This window comes from Crinia signifera, chromosome 2, assembly GCF_055691185.1.
Source record: "Crinia signifera chromosome 2, ASM5569118v1, whole genome shotgun sequence".
NCBI classification, from domain to species: Eukaryota; Metazoa; Chordata; class Amphibia; order Anura; family Myobatrachidae; genus Crinia; species Crinia signifera.
In genome coordinates, this window is record NC_139218.1 from 49,232,938 (window position 1) to 49,259,752 (window position 26,815).

At 43.4% G+C, this 26,815-nt stretch overlaps 1 protein-coding gene across 4 annotated transcripts; it reads left to right on the forward strand.

Moving 5' to 3' along the window:
* ZFX (zinc finger protein X-linked) lies at positions 1-26,815 on the forward strand. 4 transcript variants are annotated; one of them, XM_083172010.1, is made up of 8 exons: positions 1-324; positions 9,957-10,048; positions 10,832-11,365; positions 13,453-13,602; positions 14,309-14,452; positions 18,983-19,120; positions 20,498-20,650; positions 22,600-22,752. In XM_083172010.1, the coding sequence occupies exons 2-8, from the start codon at positions 9,985-9,987 to the stop codon at positions 22,704-22,706; spliced, it is 1,290 nt and encodes a 429-aa protein (XP_083028136.1). In that variant the 5' UTR covers positions 1-324; positions 9,957-9,984; the 3' UTR covers positions 22,707-22,752. The 4 variants fall into 4 exon arrangements, with proteins under 4 accessions (XP_083028136.1, XP_083028135.1, XP_083028133.1 ...); XM_083172007.1 differs by lacking the exon at positions 22,600-22,752 and adding an exon at positions 22,784-26,815 and having other exon boundaries at positions 4-324; XM_083172008.1 differs by lacking the exon at positions 22,600-22,752 and adding an exon at positions 22,784-26,815 and having other exon boundaries at positions 5-324; positions 13,456-13,602.

Below are 26,815 nucleotides of genomic sequence, written 5' to 3' on the forward strand. Positions count from 1 at the left end.
GGCCCTGGCCTGGCCTTGGCTCTCTCGTTGACAACCAGCAGCCTGCCTCGGATGCGGCCTCCCCCTTCCGCATTTTCCTGAGGCTCTGCGGCAGTGACGTGTGTTGCTGACGGCGGCCCCGGCCAGGAGAGCTGCCCGCTCTTTCCTCCTCTCCCTCCTTCCCCCCTCTCTCTCTCAGCCATCGCGCTCGGCCCCTCCCTTTCTGCCTCTCGCACTCGCTCTATGCCTTCCCCCCTCCCTTCGAATCAGCCATCGCGGACAGGCCTAACGGAGAGGGTGCCCCCCGGTCCCGGAGTCATCGGGGAACCACGACGACGCATACAGGTAAGGCCTGGGCCGGGGACAGAGCAGGGGCCTGGGCGGGAAACGAGCGCGGCCAGCGGGGCGCTACCAGGCCGGGGCTTCGGAGCCTCCGCCCGGCTGCCTCCTCGCTAATGGACGGCGGGGAAACCGGTGGCGGCTCGCCGAGCACATAGCCGCCCTGCCTCGCACACGATCCCCTCTGCGGGCACGCCGGGAGGCAGGCCGCGGCCTGGTACGGCCCGCTTCTAGGCCTCCGTGCGACCGCTCGCCCTTCCAGGCCTCAGAGGAGGCCGCAGCTAGGCCCTAATGGGGGGTGAGGGAAGGGGGGCGGCGGCGGGGTGACTGCAGCACCGTCCCTTTGCCTGCCCGCCGCCTATGGCCGGGCTTATCCGGGGATACAGGGCTCTGTGGGGCTGGGTACGGTCATAGGCGGCCGGCCACATCCGGATAACCCCCGGATTTGTAGCATTATGGGGCTGTGTAGTGTTTATCTATCGTTGCATTTTAGATAGCACGGGAACAAAGATGGCGGCAGCCCACATGCTGCAGATCAGGGAGGAGGAGGGGATTCCTCCGCCATCTTGAATCACTGAGGGGGAAGGGACAGACAAGAAAGCAGTGAATGTGTATACATGCAGGCTCGCTGCTCCGGCTTTATTTAGGAGTGGCCGGCGTCTCTGATCACACCCTCCCTGATAAATGGGGCTAGCTGCCTGCTGCTTCACCCTCCCCATCCCTCACAGTCACATACACTGGTACACACTTCGCTACTTGTATCAGTGAATGGGGCAGACGTACTAAATCCTGGAGAGAGATAATCTTTTACTATCAGCTCTTAACTATTTTTTAGTTTACGCAACATGTATGAGTTCATTGATACTTTAAGTTTTAACTGGTGCGATGTGGCCCTTTTTTTCCACACAATTTCGAGTCGACCCATCAGGCTGATAAATCTAATGAAAAGTGCCATATCGTATGTGTGTTAAGGTGCCCATACACGCACCGATCCCGGCGTGCGTTCTGGGCTAAAATAGCATCGCATTGCATGCGTTGTGCGTGCAATGCGATGAAAAGCAAGTACAAAAAGTATGTGCAGCACATACTTTTTGTACTGTGCCGATGAGGTGCCCCGGGAGAGCGTACCTCAAAGCACAGATCGCACCGCCAGGATCGTGCGTGTTTGGGCACCTTCAGCTCTGATTTCAGTACGATGCGCAGTTCCATCTGCATTGGGACTGGATATTTTCATTGCTGCTACAATGATCCGTTGTATCCTGCAGCCGTGACTGGGATTTCATATGGTACATTGTGTGCAAAAGGACCGCATATGATGTATCGTATGCAGTCCCAGCCGCTGGTGAGCCACAGCCCTTGTTGTGGTATGGCATGTTAGGCTGCAAGCAATACCTCAGTGTAGTGCATTGGTTCTCAACCTTGGTCCTTAGGACCTTTCAATAGTTCACGTTTTCCAGGACTACACGCAGAATCACAAGTGAAGTAATTTGCCCCACCTGTGGATCTTTTAAAATGTGTCAGTGAATAATGAGTGCACCTGCAGGGTGACCTGGAAAATGTGAACTGTTGGACGGTCCTTTAGTACAGCAACTCCTATAAAATGGCTTATCTAGTCCTGTTTATGTTGCATTTAGATTTAGTAATGTCTTATTATGCATTATATATTATAGAGGTTTTCTATTTTTGACTGCAAAAAATGAATGTCTCTGTATTAATACAAATATTTACTCAATGGACATGATTTATGAGACCATAAGAACTGGCTATTTTATTGTTTCCCTCTTACATTTGCCAGCTAGAAATACATACATGACAGCTAGTACAGTTATCTGCACCATCAGCATCAATCCTAAGCTTTTTGTAGCATAATGTAAATGTTGTGGACAGTGACGCCATGCCATTTATTTTCCAATGCTAAATATACATATATATTACTTTAGGCTTTCTGATATAAAATATAAATGGTTCTTGATAAAATACATATGCAGGGAGCACCTAAAGGCTGAAATGTTCAATTGTATTATTAGACCATTTAGACCAGGATGCTCATGGATTACACAGGTTCTGTGCATGATTAAAACTCGGTGAAATGCAGCTTTGAAGGCAGCCAGCCACAGAACCTGTGTAATTCATAAGTGTCCCAGTGTGAAGGGATAGTATAGTAAGTACAGTTATTCATGTTAAAATATTAACGAAAGCAGTATGCATTACAGTGACTAATTGAAGACTAGGTGGGCAGGTGTTGAGGGGCTGTTTGTCATGACTGCAGTAATAATGTATGAGGACACATCTGTTCCTGTGAGCACTGTATGTCTTCCCATACATCACTGTAAAGCTGGCCATACATTAGAACCACATCAGGCCCGAACAAAGGATTTAGTCGGGTCCTGCGATCGATTGTGTGCACACCGTGAGGTATAGTGGTGCGATAACGCGGGTCGATAGGTCGCTCAGCTGATCATACATGCTGCACTTGCATACAACTTGCGATCGTAAGCAGATCATATGTGTTTTGTAGCACATATGATCGCTTTTTCAATCGATCATACGACCTGCATCATATGAGGTTAGAACAGGGCTGGGCAACACCGGCCCTCCAGATGTTAGTGAACTACACATCCCAGGATGCTTTGCATTAGTTTTGCTATGTGGTCATGCTACAACTGATGCAAGGCATGCTGGGATGTGTAGTTCATCAACATCTGGAGGGCCGGTGTTGCCCAGCCCTGGGTTAGAATGTATGGCCAGCTTGAGATCCCATCTGATTGAATTGACCCAATAGAAGTAATAAAGGGTACTTGTGTATTTTGGCGGCTCCCATCGCATCGCATACCATAAGGCATACGATGGTATGCGAAGCGATATCGCGCGATATTGTACAATGCCATACAATTTTAAAATTGTATGACATTGTATATGGCATACAATGCAATGCGATGCGATTAAACATTGTACAAGCACCCTAATGGGTGCTTACAATGTTAAATGCACCCCTGCCACCCCCCCACTATAAACGTGAACCCGAAGCGTGGCGAGCCCGCGAGGGGTGGCGGTACGCGTCCTCCGACCTTTTCATACCCCCACTAACCACGTCGGCGTGGAGTTCAGAATAGAAAGTGTGGCGAGCGCACGCGGATACCTGTGAAGGCCGCGAGGGGACTCCGATACCTGTGAAGGTATCCGCGGGGCTCGCTTCGCTCGTCACGCTTCGGGCTCGGTGGCTCGCTGCGCTTGCCACACTTTCTATTCTCAACTCCACGCCGACGTGGATAGTGGGGGTATGAAAAGGTCGGAGGACGCGCACCGCCGCCCCTCGTGGGCTCGCTGCGCTCGCCATGCTTCGGGTTCACGTTTATAGTGGGGGGGGGGTGGCGTGGGGGTGCATTTAACATTGTAAGCACCCATTACGGTGCTCAAAAGCACCCTTTAGGGTGCTTATACAATCTTTCATCGTAAAGGGGGAAAAAATCGCGTCGCATCGCATGCCATCCGGTGCATGGCATGCGATGCGATTAAAAAATTGCGCGATGGAAATCGGGGGCGCCGCTATAATACACAAGTACCTAATAAAGTCCTGTACTCACACATAACCTGCCTATCTGTAATCGTCAGACTATTTAAATACCCTGTTTATGCTATAGACAATTTCCTGTTGTATAACTAGATATAGGTAATGTTGCTGCAATATGTATCTGAAAGTGTTATTCATTTGTAGCTGGAACAAAGCAGCTCATGCTGGTAAAACCTAATGGGCGAGATGTTCTAAGCCTTGAGAAGGGGTAAAATTGAGAGTGATAAACCACCAGCCAATCAGCTTCTTACTGTAAGATTTTCAAACCCAGTCTGTAACCTGGCAGTTAGGAGCTGATTGGCTGGTGGTTTAATTTTAACACTTTCCAAGCTTAGCACATCCGGCCCCATGTGAGGGGCGCGTTGCTGGCTGTTCATTGTAGGAGCTCCAGATTCAGCTTAGTATAACTCACACGGATCTGGGATTATGAGGTTTTGGTACACTTTAATAACCTAAAAAGGAATTTATTTAATTGAGTAAGATGAGAAAAGTGACTGATGTTCTAAAAGCTTCCTCCAGCTTACAGAACAATCTTTTGCGCAGTCGAACCCGAAATACCTGCAACAAGTTTTAGACTCCATGGCCACATTTTACCGCAGTGCCTTTTGTAATGGTCTCCCTGTACATCGAGCAGAGAAGCCCTATGGGGGGAATTCAATTCAACAGGAAGTGCCACGAAGCTTGGGGGCATATATATTGGGTACATACAATTGTGTCGTCATTGCTGGTTTTCCCTTAAACCTCTATGGGGTGCAAAGGAAAACATGTGATGCTGGCTGGAGTGATGTTCCATGATTTATTACCTGTGGTACCTGCCCATCGCTGCCCCAAAAGCCTTCAGCCACACCTGAGACTACTAGAAGGGACTGTCTGGCAGAATTTCCTGCTATGCAGGTCTGCTGCACATAGTACCTGGACTATGCTCACCCAGTACCAGAGGTACTGAGTGAGCATTTTAATTCATTGCCTGTATTCCACTTGGCCTTGACCGTAAAATGTAACTTAAGAAACCTTATTCAGACAGTTTAGTTCGATTTACACGATATAGCCAACTCCACAAGAAATCCTATATTACAGTGAGTAAAGCCCCCCCCCCCCCCCCAATACATTATGGTGGGTCACATGCAATTTGGGCATTTTTGCATGCAATTGCAAGGATCAATCGCATGAAGAAAAGCTTCCAAATTGCATGTGACTGACCGCAGGTCTGATGCGGTGCGCGGTCCTATGCGATTAGCACCGGCTGCCGAAGCAATCTGTTGGATTGCTTTCAAGCTGGGCAGGCTTGGCTGGGATCATAAGTGAAATATCACATGCAAAAGGACCGCATGAGTCCTGGGCAGCTCAAGGAGGGATTGCCAGAGCAGAAATTGCCCTAGTGTATGCCAAGCTTGAGGCCACATTATTGCATATACTCAGCAACTATTGAAGGAACTGCAAAAGCTGCATTCTTAAAATATAAAGCATGCAGGACAATTTCTGATATTGTGGCTATGCTACAATTGTGTATACATAAAATATATACATTTTAATATACACTCATTACTGGCTGACCTGCACACATTCTGCTTGAATCCTGTGTGGCTAAGTACTTGCTGTAGAGTTTCTTTCTAAGCTTTGTGCCTATTGTATGATGATCCTCATAAACTGCGCTGGTCTAAAACTCATTTGTGCTCAAGACAAGAATGCCGTTCGTTCAGTAGGGGAATATTGTACAGACTTTTAGCCCAGGGCGGAATGGAATGACCAAAGCCTCCGCAGCCATTTGTTGACATCGTGAATGCTTATGTTAGGATAAGCCTTTTTCATTCAAAGTGGATGTAAAATCCCATTGTCCACGACATGTTGACTGTCGTCACTCATGTTGACATTCTAAATGTCGATTTAATATACCAGACCCTAGATTATAAGCTACTTCAGTCCAGTAACCAGTATTTACCTTTTTAGAGTCTCAAACAAGTATATTTAATAAGATTTATAGACTGTTTAAATAGAGAAGACAATACAGAGGTTTTGGCTTCTACTTCTTATCTCTATAGAAAATAAGATAAAACTTTCTCAGCCCTTGCTAATAAGTTTCTATTTGTTTTCCAATGGGGAATTCAATTATCTGCACAACTAAAGTCCAGTACACACATGAGATTGGCTAATGGCCAATTTTGACTAAGTAATTTTGGCTAGATGCACTGGAGATTTTGACTAAGCGATTTCGTCTAACTAATGATAGTCTATGATCTAGTCCAGGGCTGGGCAACACCGGCCCTCCAGATGTTAATGAACTACACATCCCAGGATGCTTTGCATTAGTTTTGCTATGTGGCCATGCTGAAACTGATGCAAGGCATGCTGGGATGTGTAGTTCATCAACATCTGGAGGGCCGGTGTTGCCCAGCCCTGATCTAGTCAAAATCGCCTTGCCTGCACAGTCTGTCTATGCTAGGCGATACTGACTAATGGGGCCTACACACAGGGCAATGTGCGCCAGCAATCTGAGCAATGTAGATTGCTCAGCCCACAGCGCTGCACAGTGAGAACACTGGCGATTTGACTAGATTGAACATACGTGGTCTACATCGCCCGTTGATAGCGACGCGCTGTGCATTGCTATCGCCCCTTCACATGGAGCGATGTAGGGTAATTTTCTCAGCGATCTAGACAAATAATGTCAGATTGCTTCGAAAATGGCACAAAATCGCTACGTGTGTAGGTCCCATTAGCGTCGGTATCTAATCAGGAGAAAAACAGAAATTTTGGCTAACCTAGGAGATTTTGACTAGTCAATATGCCAAAATTTCAACATGTGTACACCTCTTTACTGTGGTCCTTTAACTCCTGGACTATGAGCCATGAGCTATTCAATAACTGTCCATGGTAAACCTTCAATGTTCCCTCTGGGTTTACCACAGATAATCTGCTCATGGTAATTTCATAGGCACTTATCCAGATGCTCTATCATGTATTAATGGTGGGATTTACCACAAAGTATAATTAACTCCGGGCACTTATCTCGAGAGCTAAAGGTGGGTACACACGGGGGGCAATATTGGCTGAAATCGCTGGGAATATGGTCGCTGAGCGACCATATTGCCAGTGATTTGGAGTGCTGCTGGCAATATATTGCCAGCTGCGCGCTCCCGTGTGCACTCCCTAATGGTCGCAGGAGCATGCTCCTGCGACCAGCGGCTTCCACCGGTGCTGAGCAGGAGGTCAGCGGAAATCAGCGGCAGAAGGATTCCCTTCTGCCGCTGCTCCCTCCTCCCTTCGCGTCCCTCCCTCCTCCGTTCGGGTCTCTCTCCTCCCCGCCGCGTGATAGCAGCAGCGTCTGCTGCTGCTGCTCCCTCCGTTCGGGTCTCCTCCCCCCCCCCCCCCCCCCCCCCCCCCCCCCACCGCGTGATAGCAGCAAGCAGACGCTGCTGCTCCCCCCCCGCCCCCTGACAGTAGCAGTGTCTCCTTTTCATTGCTGATGAAAAGGAGACACTGAGCAATATGATTCCTGCCAATATATTGCTAGCAATCATATTGCACCGTGTGTACACAGCTTAAGAGCATGTGGTAAGTCCTGCTGCTAATTGAATTCACCCCAAAGGTATTACAACTTGCTAACAACTGTTATATACAACAATTTCTTAAAATATAAACAATTTCTTAAAATGGGATACATGCGCCATCCTGGCGGTGGGGATGCCAGAGGCTAAGACAGACAACAGCATCCCGACAGGCTTTGTAAATACCTTAAGCATCTCTCCCCTTTCCCTCCCCTTTCCCTCCCTGCTTGCACCATTACACCCCCTTGTAAGTGCATAAGCCTAACCCCTACCACCACCACCCTACAGCCTAACCCTAAATTCCCCCCCCTATTCTCAGCCTAACCTTAACCCGCCCTGGCATACTTATGTTTGGGATGTTTTCTGTTGGGATTCTGGTGTTGGCATAGTAATCCATGTCAGAATTTTGGCACAGGTTAGGTTTCCGGTGCTGGGATTATAACTGCATTTACCCCAAAGTTTCAACTCATATTGCATATATGGATATTTGGAGTTCGGGGTTTAAATCTCGTTTATTTATTTTTTTCTAAATTTAAAACGGCAACCTAACCTTAAACCGCCACCGTCATGCATAAATCTAACCCTACATTCCTACCGCCGGGATTATAACTGTATCCCCTTTGTAAGCAATAGTTTATACCCCTTTCAGACAGAAAAATCCCAAAAACCCAGGTATTTCCCGGATACAAAAACTCTGGTACAACTAGGCAGCAAGGGGCTGACCCCCTTTCACACAGGAGCAAAAACCCGGGTATTTCCCGTGTCGACCCCTTTCACACAGAAGCCAGATTTTTCCTGCAAAACTCTGTGTGTCATAAGAAAAGGACAGTTTTAAAGGCACACAGAGATGAGATCATGAAAAGTGGGAGGTGTCTGCTCACTGCATTGCATTAAACATGGCTGACAAGTTGCAGAACCTGGAGGTCATGAGTGCTCTGTGTGTTTTGCTGCTTACAGCAAATCAGAGCATTATGCAGATGCTTACACTGTGCTACCTGGCACAGTGTTATGCCAGGAGGAGGAAGGCACAATTTTTGGTGGAGAGGGCTTCCACTCAACGCAGGTATTTGCACTGGAGGAGAGCCCTGATTTTGTCCAGTGTTGCGCTGCACGCCACTGCCACGCCCGCTCAGCCAATCAGGGAAGCTGAAAAGATCAGCCAATCGCGCAGTGCCATGCTGCACAGCCAATCAACATGATTTTTTTAATAGTCGGGAGAAAAACACGGGTCGGACCCTTTCACACAGCTGCAAACACGTGTCTGACATGGGAAAAACCCAGGTAAATACCTGGGTCGAAGTCCCTGGGCTTTAGACCCGTGTTGACCCGGGTCAACATGGCAAGAGCAGGGAAATTCCCGGGTCTTTTTTTTCTGTCTGAAAGGGGTATAATTTGTCATTTTGCAATTATCCTTTTCTATTCAGTTTGCAAATTGTGATAAACAGTTAAGCCTACCAAGCTGTTTCTATAGTTAAGTATCTTTTTAGATTGAATAGTTGTATTGGAGCAGTCTGTGACACTAAATGGTATTCAATCCCGGCTAATATTTTCGCCCGGCGGAAATATTGACTTTTTTTTTTTTTTTACAAGATTAGGAATTGACAGTTAACGTATTCAATATCGGGTCTTTTTCCGACTGTCTGAATAGATTACAACAAAAATTCAGTGGATCGGCAAAAACGTACGTGAATTTGACAATCCAGTATTTCTAAAATGCAGATTCGACTTTTCACAAATAAAAGAGTACATTACCATCTGAAGAGGAACCATATTGTGAAGATATTGGTGGATTGGAGGACCAATCAGAATCTGCATTGTCTGTGATTGCGGCTTCTAATGGTTATCCCCATTCCTATAGCATGAGGTTGAACTATGGCGCATCCCTAGGTGCACAGGTAACAGCGAGGAGCTAATACTCTCCAGATGGTAATATTTTCCTCTCCAGAGAGACATTGCTACAATAGCCAAAATATTTCCTGCTTGAGCTTAATAATACTACAAATATGTAAAAGTTAGTAACTATAAAACAAAATAAAAAAAACAGAAGCGTACGGTACATGCCCACCGGCAAGTTTTCTCTCGGCACTATGGTAAATGGATGCCCGGCAGCAAACCGCCACATGAACATAGTTTTTTATTCTTGGTAGAGATATCAAAATGATCTTGTAAATGCATTGTTACACTATCGCACGTAAAAAAATAAAAAAAATATCACATTTGCGTCTATCTTAATAAAACTCTTAATTTCACTTCTGTACATTTGTTTATTAAATGAGTGCGGGGACGAGAAGTATTTTTCTCTACTGCAATTGTGTTTCTATTTCCTTGCTTTTGTCAGATTGTCTATTTAAGTATGGCCTTTCATCAACTCTGCTTCACTACAGGTTTCCTATGGCAAGTGTGATATGTGGGTGTAAGACTTTAATAATAATAATAATAATTGAAAATTGGCTTAACTGTAATGCTTGCTTTCATTTCAAATATCAAGGTGATTTGACAGAATTTTCTTTTTTTTCTTTCAGAAAGACCAGCTAATGATTGTTCAGAGTCATGGAAGAGGATGTAGTGGAGCTTGCACTGCAAACAGAGCCGCATGCATTTTTCCATACTTCAGGTACTTGCAGATGTACATGGTGGCGGTTGGATCGCTGCTTACAGTATATATCATTACATGGATTACTCGCATGGCAAATGCTCAGAAAACTTAAGGGGGCCTACACATGTAATGGTTCCCGGGCATTTTCTTAACGATTTCTCACAAGATCGGTTACAAAATGCCCCTACATCTTTCCGATAGAGATGCGCGGCCTTGCACCTCGCTATCACCCCGTCAAATAATATCCAGCATGCTGGAGAAAGCTATAATCGCCGGTGTCAGGGCCACGGAGAACACTGGCCCTGACAGATTGCTGAGTGGCACAGCGCTGTTCAACACTGTGTGCTACCGATCTAGCATCACTTCGAATGCTCATCTCCCCATGTATAGGCCCCTTAAGACTTATACACACTGGGCAATTTTTAGCTGCTTTTAAAAGCCGCCCAGTGTGTACGGCCTGGCGCTCCCGCATCAGCATCCCGCTGCGGGAATATCGCTTAGATGGGCGAAAATCGCTCGGTGTGTATGCACCTTTCATCCACAGCAAACGACCGCTGCTTAGCTAGCGGTACTGAATTAGGCGCAAAATGTCCTGCACTTTGGACATGGTACATTGCCAACATAAAATAAAAATGCCGTGGTAGAGAATTGCATAGATTTTGTTTTTATACGTTTTAGGTGAATGCTGAAAAAAACGGATTAAAGACAAAAATAAGAGTTCTATTATCGTTGTGTATTCAGTAATATAAAAATACTTGTCCAAAATCATAAAATCTACTGTCTCCTCTCTCCCTTTGTCAGGCGCCCCACATCTTAATGGTAATGAAATCATAGTGGAGATCCAAGAGACAGTCTTTGTGGGAGATGGAGGCATGGCTGTCCAAGGCTTTCCAGATGATGCCGACTCTGTGGTGATTCAGGATGTAATTGAAGATGTGGTGATAGAGGATGTGCAGTGCTCCGACATCTTGGAAGGGACACGGGTATCGGAGACTGTCATAATTCCAGAGCAGGTGCTAGAGGATGAGCTTGGCCCAGATGCAGAGGAACAGGAACTGGAAGAAGATATGTTATCCAATTGCGATGTCCCTGAGAGTGTCTTGGACTCTGATTTAGTGCAAGGTGCGCTGTCCGTTCCGGATGCTGAGAGCGTTGTCCATTCAGAACATGTAGTAGGAGAGGAGATCGCAGAGGACGAGCTTGGTGAAGACATGATTTCAGAGGAGGTCTTGGTGGCAGACTGCGCCTCAGAGGCAGTGATTGATGCCAATGGAATTCAAGTGGAAGGTCCCGATGGGGAAGAAGTTAACTGTGACGACTACCTCATGATTTCATGTAAGTTTAATCAACACACATTTCCTTTGCACCCAGTGGCTAAGCATAGGAGAACTTGTCATATACTGCCTGTTGTCATGGGTATAGATAAATGAAATAGTTTGATATATGCTTAGCCTAGCATCCCATAATGCTCAGCATGTACATCGCATGGAATTAAATCAGTCCCTATATCTGTGTAATAAAGATTTGATGTTCTTAGATGTATAAACTGCTAAAATATCACATAAACAGTGAGTTCCATTATAAGTCATTGTTTCTGCACAGAAATCCTACCCTGCAGCCTCTTGTCTATAAATGGTCACAGATGTACTGAGTGACATTTACATGTGTATATATACACGCCTTCATGTGCTTCCATTGTGATATTAATGGCTTCTGGTTGGATATCGCTGTGCTTTTTACATGCTGTAAGTGAGGGCTGTGTTTTTATTTTGAAAACCAGATGAACAAGTTTTAAAACTTCTACAATAAAATAATCTGAGCATTGAAAAAAAAAAAACACCCTACTTGTGCAGCTGCGATGCCTCCAGACACTGTTAATACCACTGCATACAGAGAGACATCTAAAAAAGTACACGTTTGGGCCTGTAGCAGATAAATAATGAAACAAATATTAATTTGCATGAGCTTGCTCAACAGTTTAACCCTTTCTTTTGTTCAGTGTTCTAATGAATACATTTTTACCTGTGGTCTCCTACTGGTATAATGTCCTAGAATACACAAATAAGTATAATTCTTGAACTTACTAAGCTCGACCCTTCCGCCTTGTTACTGCCCTTTAACCCCTTCAGTGGTGTTTTTTTTTTTTTTTTTTTGGAGCGCTCCCCACTGGGCGAGTTTTTTATGGGGAGCACCACTGCCTCCCTTGGTCTGGGCAGCGCCGCTGCACTGTCAATCAGCGGCTGCCCGGACCTGTGCCCCCGCACTGCATACCTGTCCCCGGCAGCTGGCTTGTCATAAGCCGGCGCCGGGGATTTCAATACAAAACCTGGAGGGGAGGAGGAGGCGTCGCAGAGGGGAGGGAGCCGGGCAGCGCTGAAACTGCCTGAGTTCAGTGATTGAACTCAGCAGCGCTGCCCGGCTGTAAACAGTGGCAATCCCGAGAATTTTACGGGCTTGCCAGACTGGGCACTGACGCACAGCCCAGAAAATTCTCGGGATTGCCACTGAAGGGGTTATTTGAAGCAGTGGATTTCAGGCATTGGTGACCACCTTTATTCCATGTGACATTCATGTTTATATGTGACTAATTCAAAATTTGCGAATGTCTGATGGATTACTGTTCATAGAGAATGTACATAGGACGGGGCTCTTCTGTTTTTCTTCTTTTTTAAATAAATGTAAAAAGATCATATATTAGGATGGATTTTAATGTTAAATTGTAGCTGGCGAGTTTCTTACTGTTAGGTAACTGTTGCACTCGAACCACCTTTCTTTTTACTAATGCTGGTAATACATGCTACAATTATCTGTCTGATCTGACCAATATCAGCAGATCATCCATATAATTGCAGCTTGTATGGGAGCGACCAGTCCGGCAATATTGATCACTCGAACATGTGGGATCATCCAGCATGACTGTCCGATTTTAATATTTTGAGTGTCATGTTGACCACATCGGGCATTGTATGCCCTGCCAGGCTGAACGACAAATATTGCTCCTGAAATGTCTCCTCCCCATGGGCAGAGCACCAATATCACGGCCAATATACTGTGAGATCTCAGTGTCTGTCTGTGATTTCTGCAGTGTCATTTTATCTACCTATGAATGTCCACTGCAAGAGTAATTTAAAACATAGTAGAAAAACAAAGTATAAATCTACTGCAACCAATAAGGGGCTGGCATTATTTGACCTAGGTAAAATTATACACCGATAGGAAATGTGGTGTTATTAGTTGCTGATTGTTTTCTTCTCTGCAATGTTGAATTGACTTGTAATGCATTTTGTGTAATGTAGCAGTTTGTCTACTTTATTAGTGGCATTAAGGGTATTGCAATCATGTAGATAGCTGAATGCAATAGGGAGTAGGAACTACTGGCCAAAAACTGCCAGTTTCTTTTATTTATTGTTTGTTCTCTTCAGTAGATGACGCCGAGAAGATGGATGGAGAGTGTGCCGAGGAAATAGCAATGGGAGGTGAGGTTGATGGGGAATCTGGCAAGTTGGATGGATCATGTCCAGAAGTCATCAAGGTTTACATCTTCAAGGCTGACCCAGGAGAAGAAGACTTAGGTAAGAAAGTGTTTTTGATAACCTTTTTTCATATTAGCAATGCATATGATGTTATATTGGTTCGTAATGATGACTTGGTTTTAATTTCAACATTTGTAATTAGTTGACAATACAATGTAGACGGATTTTTTTTGTTTTTTTGTTAATGGTATTTTATATGGCATGCCTAGGGCATATGTATCTCTGCAATGGAAATCTGCATGGTCAACATGCCAACTGATAACAAGTCCATCACACCTATATTATGTAGATGGTCACTGAAGTCAAGATGCAAAGGGTTTCTTACTGCGAAAAAGTAGCCAATACAATCTAAGCAAATGCCTTGAAGATACTTAGTTGTTTTTTTTTTTTTTTCTAATTTGAAAAAAAATAAAATTGTCCCTCTTACTGTCTGCTTTTGTTTTTGTTACCCAAGACTGTTTAGCTTGGGATACTGCTCCACTACTTTAATCAACAAATCTTTCAATAGATAAACAAGTTGAAATTCTGTCTTCTGTTAGAAAGGTCTTTGTCCGTTTTCATTCCTTGTTTCCTATTAAGCGTATAATAATTTCCCCTATGGCTGTTTCACACAGATATATTTTGCCTTTTGAAGAAGACCTAAAAGGCAATATAATTTAGGTTCTTGCTCTGCTTACTATTCCTTGTGCACGGCAATAGTAAAAGAAAGTGTGGTTGCGCTGATCCCATGCTCTTTATTTGTCAGGTGGCACAGTAGATATCGTGGAAAGTGAGTCTGAGAATGACCATGGAGACGAACTTCTCGATCCACACACCGGAGGACGTCTTCCTCGAGAAAAAATGGTTTACATGACTGTGAATGATTCTCAGAACGAAGACAACGATTTGGGTCAGTCCCAACCTGGGATGCGATCATTAGGTTGACCTTATAAAGGTTAACATGCATTGGGTCGACCACTGACGGTCGACCCCATGAAATAGGTCAACATGGCTAAGGCCGACAGGGTTAAACGGTTGGCACAAGCATTAGGTCGACAGTCAAAGGGTCAACATGAGTTTTTCACGTTTTTTTTTTTAATTATTGAGCCGACGTGTGCCGAGAGGTGGTATTTCATGCCTTCAAAAGGGAATGGAGGGAGAATAGAATAGTGGGCTGAGCACAGCGAGCCATGGGAAGGGGTGCGGTTTTGTCGACATTCGGCTCAAAAACCTTTAAAAACTCATGTCGAACTTGCCATTGATGACAAAGTGCTTATGTAGACTTCCCAACCCTGTTGACTTTAGCCATCTAGACCTATTTCAGGTGTCGACCTTCAGCGGTTGACCCATTGCATGTTGACCTAAATTGGTCGACCCAATGACCCATGCCCCCCAAGCTAACCTCTAGACGCAACATTTCTTGCATTTTAGGTTTTACTTGGACCTTTGTTAGACACATTACTTCTTCTGTAGTCAGACATGGGCTTTACATTGTAGCAGTGTCTCCTGACCATGCAACAGGTGAATGCACTTCACTATACACTAAAGCAGGATAGGCCAGGACTCCAGAGAGAAGGAAGCAGAAAGAAACCGACCTGAATGATCCTGTACCCAATTTCTGCACAGTACTGAATGGAACCTTAGTCGCTGCATACTGAATGCCACACTTTCCCAGTTTCTTGTATTCCCATAATCACAGGCATCCCCTACTGGATGGATCTAAAAAAACAGGCACATTCATTTTGGAAGTAAAATAATAGTTCACAATCAAACAAACAATTGCTGTAAAAGTAGAATGTCTGTAGTGTTATAGTGATATACTGCAGGTTTTTATAACTAAATGGTAAAGTACATATTTTATTTATTTATTACACACACGCACGCACACACATTCAAAATAAACCTGAAAAAGTTGAAATTTTTTGTAGTGGTTTATGGAGCCATCCCACGGTGCTTGGGCCTATAGGAAAGTCCTAATGATTTGGAACTTCCTTTCTGGTGTAACTTTCCATTTGGCAAGCCTGTGATATGAGATGCTGCGCCCATAACTGGGAGCAGCCAGCAGCATCTGCTTCTTTGCCTCCCCATTTGCACCATCAATCTGGGATGATAGGTTTTTCTGCAATCCATCCCTCTCTCTGAGTAGTATCTCCTATAGCTCCCCTCCCATTCCTCTGTTTGATAAGGGGAGCATGTCCAGGACTCTGTAGGAAGGATAGTGAGATCCTTCAAATTGTTGCTTGTGCAGTTCAGGGTGGATGCCCTCTGCACTTTATGTGAGGTGGTGGACTTGTGGCCGCACTTTCATGTGTACAGACAGATAAGGGCTATTGAAGAACTTGCTGCACAATCCTCCATTGAAGTTACGTGGCATTGCTCAACCTGGAGTCTCCAACCAACCCCTTTGACTTTCACTTTGTCAGCACGTGCCAAGCTGGTTTGTCTTAGGGCCCCTGGCACAATCTGTTCAGAGTCTTCTTCAACCTTCTTCTGCAAGCTACCAAGTCCTCTGACATGCATTCAGTTTCATGGGCAGGGTCTTCTTTTTTTTCCCCCATATGATGCCTCTTATGATGATACAAGGCAACTGTAACTGAACCACTGGGCCCAGCAGTTCAGTTCCACCACAGATGCCTGGTATCCACTTTACAAGCATCTTAAGTCAATAATACTTATAGATCCAAAGTTCACATCCATACACCCTTTTACTTTTCTTTAAGATGGAACAAAAAGTTTTGTTTTGAGGGAAGTCATTCACTACCTTCTTTTTGCACAAGTTCTCAATCCAGTGCTAAAGCTGTAGAAATCTTTTTTTTTTTTTTACTCGAGTATCTCTCTGGTCCAGAATCTGGATAGTTCATTTCAACCTATTCTGAACCTGAAATCTCAACGTCCTAATGAGGAAAGACCTGATCAAGAGTTTTGAAGATTTGGGATTTGACAGATCACAGGTCAAAAGAGGTCCAAAACTATTATGGCTGTTCTTCTTTAAACCAATGGGGCAACTGTTCTCCATTGTTTGGATAATATGCTGCTCAAGATCATTTCTCTGGCCTTTCTGCAAAATCATGTTCAGGAGACAGCCTCAATTTTGGATATTGGTGGCTGTATTTGTATTTTATTGAAACGAAAACTGGTCCCTTCCTAACTGATTTTCTTTGTTTTTAACATCTGGTGTCCTTACTAGACATCAAGACCCTCTCGCTATAATGACTGGTGAAGTCTCCAGCTTAGATAAATGTTGGACCATTTTTGCATGAAGACATTGATTGTACCCACTTTCAAGGTGTTGCAGTTTGCATAGTTGCATCCAGATGTAACAGATTTTGAAATGGAAATGGTCTCACCAGCACTTGAACAAGATGTTCTTCAGGCAGGGGTGTCAACTGGGGGTGCCTGTTCTCTATCTGGGAATAGACAAATAGCAACAGACATGAGTCTGTTGGTTGGGGCTGTTGCTCTTCATGGGTGCATAACCTTTGGACTCCAGAAGAGTCAAATATTCTGCGGTAATTGTTTCCTAGCACGGCGCCCATCGTATGCCATCGCATACCACTAATTAAGGTATGCGATGGGACCCGATTTTCAGGTCGTAAGACCCGCAGTGTACAATTTTAATATTGCGTCGCATCGCATGCCATTACAATGGCATGCAATGCGATCAGACCCGATTTTAATTGTACAGGCACCCTGATGGGTGATTACTATGTTAAATACACCCCCATTGTTAACGCCACCCCCACTATCAACGCCAACCCGAAACATGGCGAGCCCACGAGGGGTGGCGGTAAGCGTCCTCCGACCTTTTTCATACCCCCACTATCCACGACGGCGTGGAGTTGATTTTAGATAGTGTGGCGAGCGGACGCGGAATACATGTGAAGTAATCCGCGGGGCTCGCTACGCTCGCCACAATATATAAAATCAACTCTACGCCGACGTGGCTAGTGGGGGTATGAAAAGGTCGGAGGACGCTTACCGCCGCCCCTCGTGGGCTCGCCACGCTTCAATGGGGGTGCATTTCACATATTAATCACCCATATCAGGGTGGCTGTACAATTGAAAATCGGGTCTGATCGCGTCGCATGCAATGCGATCGATACAATGGCATAAGATTAAAATCGTGGGCGCCGTGCTAGGGGATTCGGTATGGAATCCCGGCATTCAAAATCTCGACGCTGGAATCCCGACCGCCGAAATCCCGACAAGGGGGGGACGTGGAACGCACACACCCCCCCCCCCCCCCCCTTGCGGACTCGCTGCACTTGGCACGCTAATTTATTCTCCCTCTAGAGGGAGAAAGTTTCAGGATTTCAGCGGTTGGGATTCCAGCGTTGGGATTTTGAACGCCAGGATTCCGACCGCCGGGAAATTAACTGCATCCCGTGCTAGGAAAGTACCTATTCTGCTAAACATGTGGAGTGCTCAGAGGAGTTTTCATTGCTGTTTGTGGAGGTTGCCAAGTTTTTCAAGGAAGATCCATCTTCACGACAGTCACCATGGCCGGAATTTACATCCATCACCCAGAGAGTATCCAGAGTGTACTAACCATGATGAAGAACTCAGAATCATGTGGTGGGTGGAGCAAAATGTTCCCACCATTGCAGCAGTTTTGATCTTTTGGGGTGGAGAACAACAGACAAACTCTTTACCCTGGGGACTGGTCCCTCCGTGTGTGGACTTTCATCAGCTGGTAGACCCCTTGAGACAACACAATGTCAACGTCAGATCTCTGAACCACAAGATTGAGGGACTCTGCTCAAACAAGGGGTCCATAGTCTTTTTAAATCTGCACCATGTTGGTGCCTTGGAACTATCACCCACTATTCCCCAGAACAGTTAATGAAAGATTCCATTTTTGTGATACTGGTAAACAGACAAGCCCAAGTGGGCTTGATATAAAATCATTCTACACATGACAAATTATTCAGGGTGGCACTTGTCTCTAATGGGGTGTACACATGGGCCAACCTGGCGGCCATTTATATCGATTCGACATAGACAGCCGGCGGGATGCCGTATTGGCCAGGGGGAAGGGACGGTGCACAGGGAGGGAGCGATGCTGCATTGTGCGGCAAGGCACTGCTTTCGATCTAGTAGATCAGAGCAGGAATAGACTTGCCTGCACAGTCTTATTTCTGCTTTCGTGGCTGCGCATCAGGATCAAATGCGGCCAACTTCAGGGTCACTTTCACTTCAGTTTGTACTATATAGTCCACATCGAAAGTGAAACTGAATCGAACTGTGTGTAAGGGGCATACGTTCCAATTGGTTATGCTGCTTTATAAATAAAATGTAATGCTATGTTTTTTGTTTTTGTTTTACGTATATAATATATTTGCCAATATTATTGAGGAAATGATTTAGATTGTGAAATGATCTAATGGTGTAGGCTTTATTTAACAAATAATAATGTTTGCTTTTTGTTTGTTTTGTTAAGATGTGGCGGAGATTGCTGACGAAGTGTATATGGAGGTGATTGTTGGAGAGGAGGATGCCTCAGTAACGCATGAACATCAGCTGGATGATGCCGAACTAAGCAAGACCTTTATGCCAGTGGCCTGGGCTGCAGCTTATGGTAAAGAAATCTATCAAAAATGCTCCTATAACTTATGCTATCTGCTGTAAGCATGTTCTTAGCTATTTGTTGCAGTGGAGCTTATGTGTGTCGAGTTTCTGGAATATATTTACTTCTATAAAAAAAATGTTTTAGGGATAAACGTCATTAGCCTGCTAATGTAACTAAATATTACTAGTAATTAAAGATTCATTGATTAAAATAATTATGAAATCGATATATACAAATTTTATACAAGTACAGTGTAGTATACCTCTAACGTGATAACCAGAAAAATCTTTTAATGCCAAAATCTCATTAGGGTTCTGGGGGAAGTAAATAAAGATTTTTGTGTAAAAACATAACCATGAAAAGGAAGTAACACTATAAACTGGGTCATTAGTAGGAGTAGTGATCAATAATACATTGAATATACTAAACCTGATTCAGTTCTCCTACAATAGACACAGTATTGTAGCAAATGGTTCCAGATTCACCAGGGGAAATTTACTAAGATCTGTATTCTACTTTACAAGTTATGTTGCTATGGGCAACCAATCAGATCCTGTCTACTATTTTCTAGAGGGTACTAAATAAATAAGAAGTCGATTCTGATTGGTTGCCCATAGCCACGTCACATTTGAAGTAGAATACACATCTTAGTAAATTTCCCCCACAGTGTCTAGATAGACATGCAAAAACTCAACAAGTTCAATGCGAGTTTTTCACAATTAATGCCATTTTTTTTTTTTTGTGCCTTTTTTATACTTGCCCATCTACATGGGCTGCTATTGAGAATGGTAATATGTATGCTAAGCGGAGGCACCAGACGCGGAGCATGGTGAGGGTACTTGTTACAGTAACTGGGGGTCCATGTTGACAGGTGTCGACATTGACACAAAAAAAGTGGCAAAAATTATTGTCGACCTTTTCATGTGTCGACCTTTTGACAATGTCAACCTATTAACGATCTGTAGGCATTGTCGATCTAATAATCCACAACGTTTAGCAAAGTGGACAGTTCATATATGTAGCCGCATTTCACATGTCCCCTGCGTGGGAAACCGAATGGTTCCTTTATCAGTATAGTCAATTTCTACTAAAGCTAAACAAGCAGAATGGTCACTAAATGTCTTTTTTTTTTTTTTTTTTTTTTAAACATCTGGATCATTGATGCATAATATTTAATTTAAAGAAGTCATACGTAGTTTTGCCAATCAATGGAACCCGGCCTCCGATGTGCCCAGTATCCAGATAATAGGAATAGGATCATTAGAGAAGCAGCGGCTAAGTTTAATCACCCTTGGGGATTGCTGTTCATGTAACCTGATTTATTTGATGCTGTCATTGTATAATAAGCTATAACAGATAACCCTTACTGTGATTTGCATGTTGCAGGCAATAACATGAGTAACAACCTGGAGGGAGCGGAGCACAGGAATGGAACTGCTAGCGCTCTTTTGCACATAGATGAGTCTGATGGACTGGACAGGCTAGCGAAGCAGAGACCAAAGAAAAAGAGAAGGGGAGAGAACAGGCAGTACCAAACAGGTGTGTATTATGCTTGTGTATTGGACTTACAGCAGACATTCCATGCTTGCTAACGTCGGACTGTTTCCAAAGCAAACGCTTTTAGGTGAAGAATTCAAAGCGGTGCTTACATTAAAGGGCCTGAATCGGTAAGCATACCGAGCGCCAGAGAAGCCACCCCGCCAAATACACCCACCACTGTTTCCCCTCGCGTGCCGCCCCTGCAGGAGTAGTCATTCGATGGTCGCTGACTATCGAATGATTTCTCCTGCATTCGCAAATAAAAGTCAATCTTAAGTGACTTTTTTAATTGCAGGTGCCGGGACGAAGACAGGGCGGGTGGCTGACATCATGTGATGCCAACCGCCAGCCCCTGGCAGGTATCGGACCTGCCGCGTACCCATGGAAATGCTTAGCGTTTTCATGGGGACACCCATAAAACGCTGGGTGTTCCCATGGGCTAGCGCCAACCCCCGTCCCCTTTCCTCCCTCCCCACTGCGAACGACCCAACGAGTAAGTCGCCACGGCCGCTCAGTCACGGTTTGCAAATGCGCATGCACAAACCCCGACCATCGGGGCAGGGGCCGAATCCAGCTCCTGTGTGTGATCCAGAATCGGCCCCTTAGTGTAAAGCACACAGGGCTTTCCAATTAGTGTGGGTGCCGCTTTCAATGTTCTCATGAAACCGGACTAGAAGCAGCTGCCACTTTGTAAATATCGCCCTTTTTTCTGTTCAATGAGAGAGTGGACGATTCAAATGTTTATTGGGTCGCATAGGAGTTTTCACCCAAATGGTTTTGCCACTTTTAAAATAATTGTTTTACCTTATAACTTTAATTTTATTTCATAATGTCAACAATAAACTGTAGACAGCTGGTTTCATAGTGTTAGGGACATTGGGCCTAATTCAAACCTGATCATGGGACAAATTTTGTTCTGAAAATGGACAAAATCATGCTGCACTGCAGGTGGGGCAGATGTAACATGTGCAGAGAGAGTTACATATGGGTGAGTTATTTTGTTTCCGTGCAAGGTAAATACTGGCTGCTTTATTTTTACACTGCAATTTAGATTTCAGTTTGAACACACCCCACCCAAATCTAACTCTTGCTGCACATGTTACACCTGCCCCACCTGCAGTGCAGCATGGTTTTGCCCATTTTGAGAACAGATTTGTTCAGTGATCAGGTTTGATTTAGGCCCATTGTCTGATGCAAATCTGCATGGCCAACATTTGACGTGTTGACCTCATTCACATCAACATATTGAATCTGGACATTCTGACCTTGGATGTTTTCTACCTTGCCATTGTATAGTACAGGATAAAGCAATACACTAACATTTAATAATGCAAATCATTCTCCTGTTATGGCCATATAGAATTATCTGTAGCAAAAGCAGGGTCTGCTCATGTGGAACTCATTTCAGCCAATCATATTTCCACTCACATTGTTCTAGTGCATTGTAATTATAACTAATCTGATTGGTGGCCATGGGCAGCACTCCCACTTCTCCTTTAGCAGCTATAGTAAAACTACCCTGAGATGTGAAAACGTGCCTGGGCTTTACACATGAGGAGCTGTGCTGAGCGTTCAGAGTGGTGCTAGATTACTCAGAACGCTCAGCATGATTGCTCAGCACACAGCAATGTGTCAGCTCTGTGTGCTGAGCGAACTGTCAGGGCCAGTGTTCTCTGCTGAGAACACTGGCCCTGCCTGGCGATCACTAGATTTATCCAGCATGGTGGATGTCAATCACCAGGCGATTACGACGTGCATCTCTATTGCTATGGACCCTACACACGGACCCATGTTGGGGTATTTTCTAAGCGTTCTAGTGAGATCACTTGGAAGATGCCCTGTAATCGCCCCATTAGTGTGGGGTAAGCCATGAATTGGTTACATTCATTTTTTCTTCTATTATTATTATGCTTTTACTTTTATATTGTCATTGCCTTTTGTTTCCCCAGCAGTGCACAACTTTATTGTAAATAAAGCCCAGGAGAAGGTCCTGTGTAAGAGCCAGCTTATGAAACTTACAAAGATACCAACTAGAATATACATGCCCATGAGTTAAATTGCTTTATTTTGTAGTTTTATGAAGTTTGAACTACTGTCATTTGTCTAAAGTTTATCTTTGTGTTCTGTTAATAGCCATAATTATTGGTCCCGATGGCCATCCGCTTACTGTATATCCATGTATGATCTGCGGCAAGAAGTTCAAGTCTCGAGGCTTCCTGAAGAGGCACATGAAGAACCACCCAGAGCACCTGGCACGCAAGAAGTATCGTTGCACAGACTGTGATTACACCACCAACAAGAAAGTGAGTTTGCACAACCACCTGGAGAGTCACAAGCTGACTGCTGCTGTCATTAAGACTGAGAAGGAATTGGATTGTGACGAGTGCGGCAAAGTATTTCTGCACGCTAACGCGTTGTTTGCCCACAAGCTGTCGCACAAGGAGAAGGCGGGCAACAAAATGCACAAGTGTAAATTCTGCGATTACGAGACAGCCGAGCAGGGGTTACTTAACCGGCATCTCCTGGCGGTTCACAGCAAGAGCTTTCCGCACATCTGTGTGGAATGCGGAAAAGGTTTCCGTCACCCGTCTGAGCTGAAGAAGCACATGCGCACTCACACCGGGGAGAAGCCTTATGTCTGCCAGTATTGTGACTATAAGTCAGCCGACTCCTCCAATTTGAAAACCCACGTTAAGACAAAGCACGGCAATGAGATTCCATTTAAGTGTGACATATGCCTCCAGACATTTGCAGACTCGAAAGATCTGCAGGCTCACGCTTTCCTGCACCAGGAGAGCAAAAGTCACCAGTGCCTGCATTGTGACCACAAAAGCTCTAATTCTAGCGACCTGAAAAGACATATCATTTCCGTGCACACCAAGGATTATCCCCACAAGTGCGAGTTTTGCGACAAGGGCTTCCACCGGCCTTCCGAGCTTAAAAAACACGAAGCTGCGCATCGTGGCAAAAAGATGCATCAGTGTAGGCACTGTGAGTTCCAAATTGCCGACCCGTTTGTGCTGAGTCGACACATTCTTTCTGTCCACACTAAGGAGTTGCCATTTAGGTGCAAACGCTGTCGTAAGGGCTTCAGGCAGCAGATAGAACTGAAAAAGCACATGAAGACTCACAGTGGTAAGAAAGTGTACCAATGCGAGTACTGTGAGTACAACACCACAGACGCTTCTGGTTTTAAGCGCCATGTCATCTCCATCCACACCAAAGACTACCCCCACCGCTGTGACTTCTGCAATAAAGGCTTCCGCCGGCCTTCTGAAAAGAACCAACACACAATGAAACATCACAAGGAGGCCAGCTTAGTGTGACTTTCTCTATGATGAGCTTTATCGGAAAACTGATAAAGTGTATACCCGTTCTTGTAAAGGATAGTGTCCGTTGTTGTTTTTGTTTTTCTTTTATTCGTCGATGTGCCTCTAAGGTAATTTTTTTTTTTTTTTTTTTAAATATTCCAGTTCTGCACTTTGTTTAGTAAATCAACAAAGTTGCACCACTGGGGAGGCTTTTGGAGATGGTTTAGTCCTTTTCTTTCAAATCTGTCTACCCTTGAAAATCAACTGCTGTCTTATTAAATTTGCTTATTTGATCCTTGACACGAGCATTTTGCTTGCTGCTGAAAGACGATAAAACAGTACAGAAGCTTTGTATGGAGAGTAGTACGTTTTGTATGAACTTCAACATTTTATTTCTGCTTGGCAGAGCCATGATATTTTAAAGTGATGGTCTGTGGAGTCCTATATGGAAAGTGGTGTTCTCTTACCAACCAGTCATAATATAGCAACCGTTTCTCATACAGCTCACAAAGTTACCGCAAACATCTCATCTGGTTGTTAGGGGTTACTGGCCTTTATCATGTAAATCGTTTTTTAATTGTGTGTGTGAAAGTATTTTATATAACCCAGCGATAAGCCAGTTGTAGCTTTCATGACCTTGGTGAAACTTTATAAATTCCACAGTAGAAATCCTGACAAAAGTTTAACAGGCCCTGGATGCACGGATTTCACATGCATGGTTTTCTATATTTACCAAAAATTAAACACCTCTTAAAAATAATAAAAAAAATAAGGAATTTTAACACATTAGCTGGTCCTGATATAACATTTGCTTTACGGCAAACAGGCTCTCCATATTTGTGTCCCCCAAACCCCCCCAAAATGTAAATAAAATGTATTACTTAAATAAAACCCATATCACATTTTATTGTATCCTCCTTTCATTAGGAAAACCTAAATGTTGCAAAAAAAAAAAAAAATTGTAATAATAATTTAAATCTTACCAGCTTGTGTGTGTTCATATTCAGTCTCTAATACATGTAGAATACAGCTCAAACTTTAGATTTCACCAAAAGTTTTTTTTATTATACCATGCCACCTCCTTTATACTGGGTTGCTGCAGTCTACTGTCAGTGTTATTCATGCGCAATTTGCATGTTTGCTATGCATTTTCTTTAGGGGGAAAAAAAAAATGAATTAAAAGGACATTATATTAAAAAAACATTTTTAAACATTTTTTATTTTTTATTTTTTATCATTAACCTTTTACACTTTCCTAGATATGACTGCATCTTGATGTTGCGGAATATGCATCAGTGCAGTGTGGGAAGTTTGAACCATCCTTCAAAATAGAGATATTTAATAGATTTGGCATTGAAGTAGGAAATGTGGACAGCTTCTAACGGTTTTATTTAAATCATCTGGTTAATCTTGGAAAGTATGTAGTGCAGTACAATGGATCCTAATATCGTATTATATCCGTGAATACTTTTTTAGCCACTATTCGTAAGAGAGTGCTTTTAGATATATTCCTTTACTTTAAGAACAACACTGGCATGCAGTATTTACTGACGGTGATTCATACATGTTCTTCCTGCTCTTCTTTTAAGAAAGAAATAGGCACATGGAGTGTTAATGGTAGTTTTAAAGGTTGTGTTTACAATTGTGATATTTTGGCGTTAATTTTAATTTGGGTGTTAAGTTATTAAGAAAAACAAATGTGCACTTTTTTACTATAACTTTTTGTTCGTGTTTTGCTGAGTATCAACCAAATGTCTTTTGAGCCGTGGACGCATGCTAAACAAATATGGCAACGGTAAACTACAAAATGTCTATTGTGAGCTATGTGTATGCGAAATGCGCTTCATTTTTTTTGTTTCGGTTTAGTTTTTTTACTCCCAGGAATGTCTTTTTTTTGGGGGGGGGTTGTAATTTTTTAAGGCACTTTCACCCAAGGACCTTTTATACTAATACTATGATACTGCAGTGTGCTCAAAATACTTCATTATCTGTTACTTGATATTTATAAAGACATTATTCTTTTTCTGTGCACAGTTAACACTAAAATTCATAGGTTTTGATGCACAAATTGCCTCGTGAAATTTCTTGTTACGTTTCAACTTGAAGAAATTAAAACCATTGAGAAAATGAAGCAAATTTAGCACCGTGCCAGAATGAGATGAGAGGAGCAAGCAATTCTCTAACTGATTTGTACTGTAAGAAGTGTTTCATATTCCTCTATATTACCGGAATGTATTTAATAAATGTCTAGTAGTTACTAAGACTGCTTTGAATTAGAGGTCACATGGAAGATACCTGCAGTGCAGTGTGTGGTATTCCCAACATTCAGATTTATTTAAATGGTAACGCTATTTCAATGCTATTTTTAAAAATTTAAAAAAATCTTACGTAAAGCTTCAATTTTATTACTATTACAAGAACGGGACTGTATAGATGTAAATGTAATCCTTTTTTTTTTTTTTTTTTTTTTTATAAATATATATACATTATTCAATCTAATTGGCTTTTGTAAAGTACACACCTGTATAAAGAGATTGTAGTTATTGTTTATGTATGTGTTTTTTTTTTGTTTTTTTTTGTTTTCATGGTTTAAATTTTTTTGCTGAATTATATTTGGCAAGTGCTCCATAATTTGAATGTTTTTTTGTTTTGTTTCTAAGAGGTACAGTTTTTTTGTTTTGTAAAAAGAACTTATGTAAATTATTCACTAGATACAGCCTGTAAAATATTGTATTGTCTTATCTGTACAATTTTGTATAAAAAGTAAACCGAAATCAATATAGGGATTTGAGATGACATTGTAATTGTGTACTTGATAATGTGCTAAAATAAAGATCAGAATATTTTCTTGTTG